At 48.1% G+C, this 11,404-nt stretch overlaps 1 protein-coding gene across 1 annotated transcript in view; it reads right to left on the reverse strand.

Moving 5' to 3' along the window:
• Positions 1-2,070: 2,070 nt before the first annotated feature.
• The window catches only part of LOC142558462 (uncharacterized), a 21,280-nt gene continuing 11,946 nt past the window's right edge, over positions 2,071-11,404 (reverse strand). Inside the window, exon 7 of the mRNA XM_075670594.1 lies at positions 2,071-2,310. Coding sequence (XP_075526709.1) covers positions 2,155-2,310 — 156 coding nt within the window. The 3' untranslated portion in view covers positions 2,071-2,154. The remainder of the gene's footprint in view (positions 2,311-11,404) is intronic.

Below are 11,404 nucleotides of genomic sequence, written 5' to 3' on the forward strand. Positions count from 1 at the left end.
AAAAAATAGCAGAACTCCTAAAAGCGGGAACTCAGAATTGGGCTGAAGCAGATGACGGTCATTAACAATAATGATAATTATTATCGCGCATTTCCCTTTATCCCGCAGACAACGCGTACGCACTGTCCGTACAGTAGGCCCGCTCACGGTTTCGCGTGTGTGCTTTGGCCTACGCGGTTGTCCCCGGTCGCCTTCCTTCGTCCGTTGTTTTATTTGGCACCTTCATTGTAATCTTGTATAACCAACTCGCCCACCAGCAGGTACTCAGTGACTTTAATGATTGCCAATATCCCACGCGAAGTGCGTACTGCATCTTATATGTGTCCGTCAATTGAAAGCTATCACACGACGTCTCTATCGAAATGTGCACCACCCTCGGTTTCGGGAGGTAAAAAAAGCTCGCGGCGTATTCGCGTGGCGATCTTCAGGGCAGCTGCGGTATGCGCCCGGGCCTGCCTCGGGCTACCAGCCATACGAGCGGAACGGCCTTGCGGCAATCCTTGGGCCCTATGTCGAACTCCACGTCGTCAACGGCCCATCCGAGGTGCTTGCCTCTGTAGAGCTTGTAGGCGTGCATCATCTGTAGTTCGAGAAATCATGCGCAAAAGAGAAAGAGAGAGAGGAGGGAGAGAAAGAGAAGGAAAAAGAGTGAGGGAGAGAGGGAGGGAGAATTCAATGACGATTTAGCGGTAAAGGCGAGAGAATTGCGTTGGCGTTACGCACGTCGCAGCTCTTTGAGGTGGTGTATACATGTTTTAAACCGCGTTCACCTCATTTGTAAAGCGCAGTGGATGAGCTCACTCTGCACACGTCAATAAAGTCGAGGATCGTCAAGCACGTGTACGCGTGCTGCAAAAAGATAAAACAGTAAGGAAAATGACCCAATCGGGAACGAGTAGGAAGTTCCCTTGGGGCCAGTCAGGAAAGGACAAATCGGCCAGAGTGGCGGAAAAACTACGTGCGCTAGTGGATAAGGCAGCCAGCGTCCGAGCGTAAACAAACTCTACTCCATTCCGGAATGGCGGCCCGCCTAGGGACAAACGCATACAACACGCGCAAAGAAACTTCTCCACCGTAATGCCTAGGCAGAGTCACATATTCAAGGAGCAAAGCATGGTGCAAAGGCACCCAGATTTGCTCTCTCGCACCCGCTCTTCCTCGCGCCTGAGCAATAACGACAAGCACCTCGAGAAACTCCATGCGCTGCTGTACCTACTAGCAATTGTAAAAATGCCGCCCAGAAAGTAGAAGAGGCGAGGAAAGCTTCGCTTTAATGTGCGGATGCGACGCACGCTTTGTAGTCTGTGTGAGGTGAAGCTTTCGTCAAGCGACCAAATAATGTAATTATATGTGTTCATCTTCTCCAAACGCGATTTGCAGCATAGCGCGTCTTGCCGGCAAATTCGCATTACTGCGAAATTGTCGGAGTTCTTTACGAACACATTACCAGCCTAAACTGATTGTCCCTCTAAGACAAAGCAGTCACGCGAAAGCGTGTATCGATTGACTCTGCGCTAACAAAAAGAATCAAGTTGATGCTTTCCGGGGCAGGGGGAACACTTTTGTGCTCCTTTGCTGATCAGTCTTGTCAGTTTTATTCGAGTTTTAGAAGAGCGGAGACATCTACTGTTAGTGTACGTCTCTGCTATGCTGTGAGAGCCTGGGACTAATTTCTCTTGGCACATCGCGATGTAGAAGCGTGTTGAGGTTAGGGCACAATCACGGCTGTGATAGACAGAGGGCGCGCTACCGACCGCGTCTGGCGACCGAATCACGGTAACTGATGTTCTCGCCAACGAGTGCCAACCTGCCCGTCGCCTCACTGAATTGTCGGTCCTCCTGTGGGACGCCACTTTACCCCTCTAATCCTTCCCTCATTCTTCAATCCTCTTTCTTGCCACTTCCACCTGCCCACAGACATTAAACCGTGTGCCCATTAGGGCTGCAGAAGTGTGTGCCTCTTCAGCTCAACCTCAACAACCCCCCCTCCCCCCTACTCTCGCGATTGCTTCCGTTGACTTCTGCTCGCACAACCACGGCCACGCAAAATGGTCCAACGGAGGTATTCGGACGTAAGCAACATCAGTTAGCAAAGCGACTATTTGCGACCAACATTGTCGCGAGGCCTATCAGTCCGCTGGTGTGAATGCCCCTTTAGAGGGACCCAGATACAGTCGCTCGTTCGTATACCTTTGGGCCGACGGTGGAGTTGTCGTCGAATGTGACCACCTGCATCTTGTAGCGGCTGCCCGTTTGGAACCAGGACATCTCCCAGCCGGCATTCGTGATAGGCAGCTGATCATAGCAAACCTAAAGGAAGCATACTCAATTATTTCATTATTTTAATAATTAATTATTGAGACACACTTCCGGAAACTTTTTGGCGTTGCCTATTACGTGTACAGATAAGCAATGTCATGCAATAATAACTAATGCATACAAAGTGTAATTAAATGACTTGTTTTCAAAGTCTCATTTAATCCTACCTGCTGTCTCGTACACTGGAATATCACACGACATGGGCTGGCATAATCTTCAAGCATTATGTGGCTTATGTTGTAGTTATAATTCGTTTTGGGTAATGTTGTTTATCTGCGCGTGTCTGCTACCACAAGTTCGCGCTGTGCACTGCATCCGCTAGCAATTTTAGAATTTCTCATTCAATGTTCAAAGTTACTCCGCTGCATGGTGCGATGTCGCTGAGCAATGTGGCCCATGTTACCGGCTGTACTTCCAGCTTTTTAGCCTTCGCATTCGCTGATTAGCAACATGTATACAACAATAAATAAATAAAATAAAATGTAACAAGGATTCCTTTTTATTGACTGGCTTATTGACTGCTGGATTTTTCATTCATTCAAAACACTGATTTTTCATTTGCAGAGAGTAAATTAAAACAATAGACGTTTTGAGATAATCCCATAAACAATTGTAAATGCGTGTTGGCGATCACTGAAAACATTTTAGTTATAAGACGCAATTAGGTTCATAGAAGCAAGCTCAGCTATGTTGGTACTGAATTAATGGAAAGAGTAGAACTGTCTTGGAAGAGCGTTGGCAATCATCTGAAGACCGTAGTTGGTACGATACTGAAAAACTTTGTTATTCAGAAATCTGTGTAGTACAAGGTGAAGCATACCTCCGCAGCTTTACTATTTTAAACATTGATTGATTGATTGATTGATTGATTGATTGATTGATTGACTGATTGATTGATTGATTGATTGATTGATTGATTGATTGATTGATTGATTGATTGATTGATCCCGCAGGTAATCTAATTCGCGACCTCAGTACTACAAACAAGTCCTCTCTGTGACTTGGCCTGGTTAGGGCGACGACGATGACGTTGACCACCCTGCGCTCTTAAAAAAGTTTGCACCCTTTGGGGGCTTATCTTCTCCCACAACAATAATCTTCATCTGCCTTGCTTGCATTTTCTTTCTTGAAAACTCAGCGCTCGCTACTTTCCTGGCGATAATCCTGTGTAACACTGATAACTCGCAAGCCGTTCGTGACGTGGAAGCACCGGGTTCGCAGCGTTAAAGAGAGGAAATGCGGGAAAGACAGATGACGATTATTGTCGTAGGACAAGCTAAGCCCCAAAAGAGCGTGGCAAATTCCCAAAAGAGACATATTTTGTACCGGTGTGCCGCACCGTTACACGACTAGGCGGATATGACGTCGACGCCAAAATGGCACGTACCGTGCTCGGGGCTGCCCCAATGGCATCTTTTCACTTAAAGTATACGCGCAAAAACAGGGTGTCGAACCGAAGCCGTACCGAAAACCGCACCAGAACCGCAGTTTTGGACAGAACTGAACCCGATCCGAACCTAAACCGAAAAAGTTAATAACGGTTACTGGTACGGCACGAAATGGTTCAAGCGCATTATAAGGCCAGAACTCATCCTCAATAGCTTGTACGATTCTGCGAATAACTATACTACTTCGATCGGCGCTCCTTAGTAGCAAACTGTTAGGACTGACAAGTTTCTTTGTGCGCAAGAATGGGGACAGGCGATGGGTATGTGAGACTAACTACGGCCACCTCGGCAGAGACGACTGCACTTCCGAAGCTGGCCATTCCAGTTGTATTTCAGGGAATAAAATTTGCTTCAGGGGCTCCGCGGAATGAAAATTTCTGCTGACTCTCCCAGTTCGACCGGTAGGTCCACTTGCTACTAAAACTGGACAAACTGTATAGTTAAACACGGGCAGCGTAAAAGACAATGTCGTCGAGGAGGGATATCAAATAACGAGTGCGTGCATGCATGACTTATTTTAACCATAGCACTGCGGTCGCTAATGAATGCCGTCACCGCGGCATTCTCTTACGTCCGTGTCGTTTTTTGTTGTTGCGCAATATTACTTAATAGATTATCAACTTGCCCAGAATGCTTATCTCAATAGGCACGTACGCAAAAACGTGTTTTTGTTGCGTGTCATGGCTCAACGCAAGCTACGTGCTTAACCAAGCCGAGTATACAACGCTCTTCGAGTTGTAGAAATTTTTCGTGGGACACAATGTGTGTGCTTTTGATTTATTTGTCCGCCCTTAACCAGCGCGAGACTGCGCGCCACCTGCAGATGCGCGAGAGCGACGTACGGTTCAGTACAAACCGTCCTTATTCATCCTTAAGAAGCGTCAATGTCCTCAACTGCTTCTTAATAGAACGGCAGAGTGAGCGAAATGTCAAATGCCGACTTCTTTCTTTGCTGCAGACTAGAAGGTTGAAGTTGTAATGCATGTAATACTGTGTGAATTCGTGCTCCCTTCGACACCATAGTACACAGTAAACACCCGAAGCAAAGGCAAAACTCACTGACTGTGCTGCTGTGAAAGTAACGAGCATGGAAGCTACGCAGCCCTTACGGTGACGCAGGGATTCTTACCAATTACCTTTGTGTTTATTATGTGCAATGAAAGTCCCTCAGTGTCTGCGTAATTCGTTCGTAAAAAAATATCACCGACGATTACGATACTCTTTAACGCGAAATTTGAGCGCAGCTCTACACGTGGTTTCATTCCGCGATATGTTGGCTGGCGCGGACAATCTATCTCGTGCGGCAAACCGAGGGAAGTGTGGCATGATTGTCTCGCTAATGTAAAGATCGTAAGAGCCAGCGCGTGGACGACGCGCGGGCGCGATTCACAGCAGCCGCAGCCGATAAACCTCCCAGACGACGCGTGCTATTGTGGCGCCATCTCGTAGCCGTTCTCGCCGCACTACTCTTTTCGTCTCTCCCTTTCGACATACCCTCCTCCGCTTTCCGCCTTATGGTTCCGTTGCACTCTCCACCTGCGCTTTCCTCCTCGCGTCTTTCATCCCCCGCTGCGCTCCTCGGTCGCTCTCGTCGTTCGCTGCGCTCGTTCGCTCGGTTACGCCGACGCTCGCCGCAGGAACGGGTGCCTAAGAGCTGCGCTCTAAAGACTTGCGCATGCGCCATGAGGACGAGTAGCTAGTACTATGCAGCATATCGCCATGGGGCTGGATGAAATGGACTGTGACGAACCGGTTGGCGAACCAGTTCGCAAACCATTATAAATTTTTATTTCTCTGAACCGGAACGAAATGTAAGTGCTTTAAACCCCAACCGAATTGGTGTTTTTTTTTCAGTTAGACACCTTGCGTGAAAACTTTGAATTATAGTGTGACTGCATGCATTTACACGAAGCCTGTAAAATTGCGAGCAGGCACTCCAAGTTGGGTTAGGCCCTAATCTCTGCATCACTTCCGGCAAGGTTTGATGGCGCCGCTTTTTTATAGTTTCGGTATGGAAAGCACGGGATTTCTGTCCGTTCTTAGTGGTGCACTGGCGTACGCGTTTCGCCCATAAAATTTTGCACCCAGTCTTAATTCTTCATAGCTGAACTGTCACTGCGAATGTTTGCGCAATGGTATATTTCGCTGCAATTTGCTCTTTGACAATGCTTCAATCAGCATGGGAACAAGGAACGGCTGCAGCGTCGGTTCCGTTCAAACCTCTATATAATGAATGTGGATACAGCGAATCATCGCATATAACAAAGTAAATATAAAGCGTTTCTCGATATTAGCGTGTAATGAATACATTGCTTATAACGAATATCGGATATAACGAAAGCGTTCTTGTGTCCGACACGACTCTTTACAAGGAGGTTTGACTCTATTGAACGCTGGATGGATATGTACACGCTTCAAGACACGGGTAATTTCGAGCATCATGGCCTATGGCGTGTCAAAACCGCACAGAGAAAGGCGTGAGCCGGATCTCGTACTTCACTAAACTGCTTCGGTTCCGTGATCTTGACGCACGGCATGCCGAGGCTCCACGACTGCGGAACATCGAAGACCAGGGTCCGCGCACTGAATGACAGTAGCACGGTCACGTAGTCCGGCGGCTGGGCCCGCGAAGCCATGACCACGGTCTCGCTCTGCGCGAACCCTACTTGTTAGCGGGCGTTTAGACAATCAACGGGGTTGGCTGCAGCGTTGATTATGCTCGCCAAACTCATACTCGCGATTCCAATTGTACACTCTCGCCCTATGCGAAATTCCGTAAGCAGGCTTTGCAACACGTTTCACAGGTCTAAACAAAACGGCCGGGTTCCCGTAACGCTGTCTGTGGCAATGTTAAAGCTAATGGCTTGCGTTTCGAATGCTTAGAGGCGGCGCGGAACGGACAATGACAGGAATAACGTCCCCATTCCGCATGTTAACACCTTGATTGCGGTTCTGGCCCCGGGAGGTCCGCTATCTTGGTTTGGTCAGAAGAGGTTTCTCAAGAAGCGAACTTGGAAGTTTTGCATCCCGCCCATAGGCGTTTTTATAAACAGCGGACGCCAGAAGGGTCTCGTATAAAGAACGAGTTCGGGTCCGCGTGCACGCCCAGTTTCGCTGACGTAGCTATTGCTTCCAGAAAAAAACCCTTTCAATTACGACAGGCTGAATGCATCAGCCGTCCCTAAACCCCTCTGGAAACTAAGCTTTTAACTTGCATGTCGGCACTGGTCATCGCAGAAGGGAGGCTCCTCCGACGCAACAGAATACTCACGCCTTCTGACCGTGACACCATCGGCAGGTAAGCCGATGCGCCAATTGGAAGCCATGATTTCGAAAAATGAAGATGGCAGCGCTGAGCGTCATTGCTCAGATCGCCTGTATGTCTTTTTTCCAAAGTGGAGTCGTACAGGTACGAGAAGGACAAAGATGAGACCCGCGATCGGACCCTTGAGGCCCTAACGTATTCGAGCCCCGCTGAAATGACTGCCAAACCATGCATAAGACGCATGCATACCTTCTACTGTGCCTTACTTGCACATCGAATCAGGGCACGAATTACATTTGGTAAACTATGGTACAAGAAGCTGACCTCATGTAAAACATAACAACACTTTGGGGTTTTGCGTGCCAGAACCATAATATCATTATGAGGCACGCAATAGCGATTAATGTAGCGATAACTAGAGTATGCAAAAACGCAAAGTGAAGCGGTGATTGGGTGGTTGAAATTTGTTGAACAGCTTTATGTAATATTTGGTATATGCATTTAAAAACCTTTTGAGAGACCAAAGTGCAAAGCCAGCAGCCCATTGATCGCCCTTTCTGTAGTGGGTAAGGAATTGTGAGGTCAGGAGAACGAACAATGTGCGACTATTTCACCGATGTAGACAAGCTGGTCTACATGTAAACTGATCTACATGATAAGCGCCATTAGTGGGGGCCACCGAGACGATGCATCAGAAGGAAGCAACTCGTAGGAAAATTGAAGAAAAAGAAAGACGCAGTTTCGTCCGGAAGGCGATGCTATCGGTTTCGATAGCAAATTAGTAAACAGCTATACGAAGTAAGGCTAGTGGTTTTATTGGCCGTATAAACTTGTGAACATTTGCTTACTGACTAAATTCACAAGCCTGGCACAAGCAAACATGAACACATCCCACTTGATGACAGCGGAAACTCCCTGTCAAAACGCTGGAGCGAGTGACTTTGAATGCGTTATGTGGGAAGAACCTAGAATATACGAGCCACTATCCCAGACATTCAAACAAGGCATATTTAAAAGCCAAGCCACACGACTAAGTCTCATTCGCGTTGAAAACAGACTACATAGACAGACTCGATCACCTTAAAGAAACCCTATCAAACAGGAACCAACCAAACAGTGACCTTCAAAAAGCCTACACCACTGCAACCTAACTTGATCGAGCCAGGGTCCTCAAGCCCCGCCCGAGTATCACAAGAACAACAACGCCTCTTCTTACTACTAAATTCTCAAACACACTCCCAAACGTGAGTAACATCCTCAGTAAATACTACCCAATTCTCACCAGCAACCAGAAACTTAATAAGATTTTTCTCGACCCGCCCAGAGTAGCCTACAGACGCAACACTAACTTTAAAAATATTCTTGTGCATGCCAAACTAAGAACAAAGACGAAGTTGGGAACCGGTCCCTGTGGCCGCCCCAGGTGCTCTACATGCAAACATATTCAATCTACTACTACAGTAAAAAGTACAGCGTCGAATTACGCACACAAGGTAACTTCGGCTTTCACCTGCACATCAAGCAACCTAGTCTACTGTCTAGAATGTGCCACTTGTAGCAAACAATACATAGGTGAGACTGGACAACAAATTCATACAAGACTCAACGGTCACCGCGCGGACACAAAACACAATTTACCTAAAGCAGTAGCCAGCCACTTTAATGAACGTGGTCATATATTTGGCAAATCAAGGCTCTATATACCACAAACACATCTCCGTTCCCCTCGGGAAAGGAAATATACGGAATCATACCTCATACACAAGTTTAATTGCCTACATCCGACGGGAATGAATTTGGCACGTGGCAACTTAGAATCTTTAAAAGCGGTAACTTAAATCTGAAATTCTCATACCATCAAGCAAGACACAAAACGCATTATGCCACCAGCTAACCTTAATTCTTAACCTCACCTATTCCCCCGTTTCGAAAATTTTCCTGCCTACTACTCAATTTAATATACTCTTTTATGTTTTTACGTTTAATCAACTGTGCGACCACCCTTTTCCCATGTACACCTGCCCCCGCCCGCTTCTACGCACGTCACCCTCCTATTTGTTATTCAGGTTTCGATTCCCCCTTTCTCATTTCTTTTTTTTTGTCTGTTTTTTTTTACTATGTTTCTTGAAACACCCTCACCAACACATTCCGAAGTCCCAGACGCCAGTATACCTTTTTCGGCGCCTCAGCCACACAGGATATCGCCATTTATGTATACCGCCTACGTTGAGCTACTGGGGCTAACGTCCGTTGAACTACCATGCCGCTGCCTTCCAGATACTCCATACATTGCACCCCAGACTCATTGTCGCCATCTTAACTACTTCAATATTACTCGACGCATTGCTGCTATGCTACTCAAGTCGCGCTTTCAACTCACGGGTGGTTTCTTCGGGGGGGGGGGGAGGGGGGGGGTGTCTTTTGTGTCACTCGCGCACTGACCGCCTGACCGGCTGTTCTACTCCCACAAAAACATGCCACCAACGACACCTTGGAACACTGCGTATTTGCCACTCACTCCGTGCAGTTCTGAAATGAGCCTCTATGAGGCTAACTTGTGTCACCACAGGTAGGTGCCATTTGGTGTGTGCCGCTCTTCAATAAAGGTCGTTGACGTCAACTTGTGTAACGTCAACTTGACGTCAACTTGTGTAGGTGTTCCATTGGGAACGTGCCACTTCACAATGACGAGAAAGATCCCTTAAATTTAACCGATCCTGAGCATAATCGAGCGCATGCCGCAAGGATTCCTCAAGGACAGGAACCCGACGCATTGGCAGGCTGGGCCGCAAATGCACTGGGCATGTGACCCTTTGCAATGAATGCCTTTCACGCCAACGCTGTAACGAGCTGCCGCTTTAATGCATTGGGTATTTGCCGCTCTTCGACGAACCTCACGCCAATTTGTGTCACTCAGTATGTGCCACGTGAGTGTGCGGCAAGCGAGGGAACAAGTCTAAGCGTTCGCAGGCGCACCACGCTTCTTGTCTCTGAGCGGACGCGCGGACTTATCTGCAGTGCCACTAGATGGCGCAGCGTGTCCAGAAAGATGCGCGAGAGAGGAGCCAAGTTGCCGCATGACGCATTTGTCAACGTTCGCACGCACCGCTGTGCCATGCATTTCGGAGGCCATGCGTAGGCTTCGCAGCGGCGGCGCTAAGTGGCGCCGAGTGTTCTTAGGGAAGCGCGAAAGAGGAATCGCTCTACAGTAAACGCCTCATATATAACTCGTTTCGACGGCGGCGATGCCTTTTGTCGCTATATTTATTTAATGCTAAACGCAACGCCGTCGACGTTCGCCGTGCGGCGGCTTCAGCCGCCATTTTTTAAAGCGCAGCCCTTAGGCGCCCGCTCTTAGACAACGCCGAGCGTCGGCGTTGTCCCTCATAACTCAGCAAACGAACACATCGAATTGTGAAAGCGAACACAATTGCAGGAGATGAAAGGCGGCGACAGTGAAGAGAGCACGAGGAGGAAAGCCGAGGAAGAGGGTATGGCAAACGCGTAATAAAAAAACTGTAGCGCCGTGCTTTGCGGCGATGATGGCTACGAGATGGCGCCAGAGTAGCGCGCTTCTTCTGTATGGAAACAAAGCGCTGCATGAGCGTATACGTCTGCATAGGATGCTGTAAATCGCGCCCACGCGTCACCCACGCGCCGCTTCTCGCGATCTCCCAATTAGCGCGTCGCGCCGCTCATCGCTCTGCTTGCAACACGTCGCACAGACAGATAGATTGTCCGCGCCAGGCAATATATCGCGAAATGAAAACACGTATACATTTGCAGCGTCTCGAACTGTCCGGGACTGTCAGAGAGGGATAATCGAAGAGGGCCAGCGAGTTCGGCGTCCATGCACAGTTTTAATAAGAGACTACGCAGGTCGAAAGATTTTGTTTTCAAATTTATAATCGCTTCCCAGAGAAAGAACTGCACACTTAGGCACTTCGAATAGCTAGGTTTTCTATTGTGCTAAACAACACAAGGTCCTTGGAAAACAGCCGACAGTCCCTTTAAGCAATTAGAAATGACTCCGCTGGGCACAATCCAGTTGTTTGTTATGTGCTGTCGTGCTTGCTATATTGTTGCCACGTACGTGGGTCATGTGCCATGGCTCCCGGGCCTTTGTCAAGCTGGTGATAGCAGCTGTTAGCCCACGAGTCTATCCAGATGTTTCAAGAAAATGAAGTTTTGACTTGATCTCATCTTGTGTGCAGAACCAAAAAACCGGCAAATGGCGTCCCTGTGTCGGAGTCGAGCCGACAGCCGGCAAGGTGAGGAAAAAACGACTGAGCCAATGCAAAGCCGGCCAAGTGTATGACAACCCTACCATTAGGACTGTCCGAGCCAGCTAGCTTTCCTGCGCGTCGTCCGA

Source organism: Dermacentor variabilis, chromosome 9 (assembly GCF_050947875.1).
Source record: "Dermacentor variabilis isolate Ectoservices chromosome 9, ASM5094787v1, whole genome shotgun sequence".
Lineage (NCBI taxonomy): Eukaryota > Metazoa > Arthropoda > Arachnida > Ixodida > Ixodidae > Dermacentor > Dermacentor variabilis.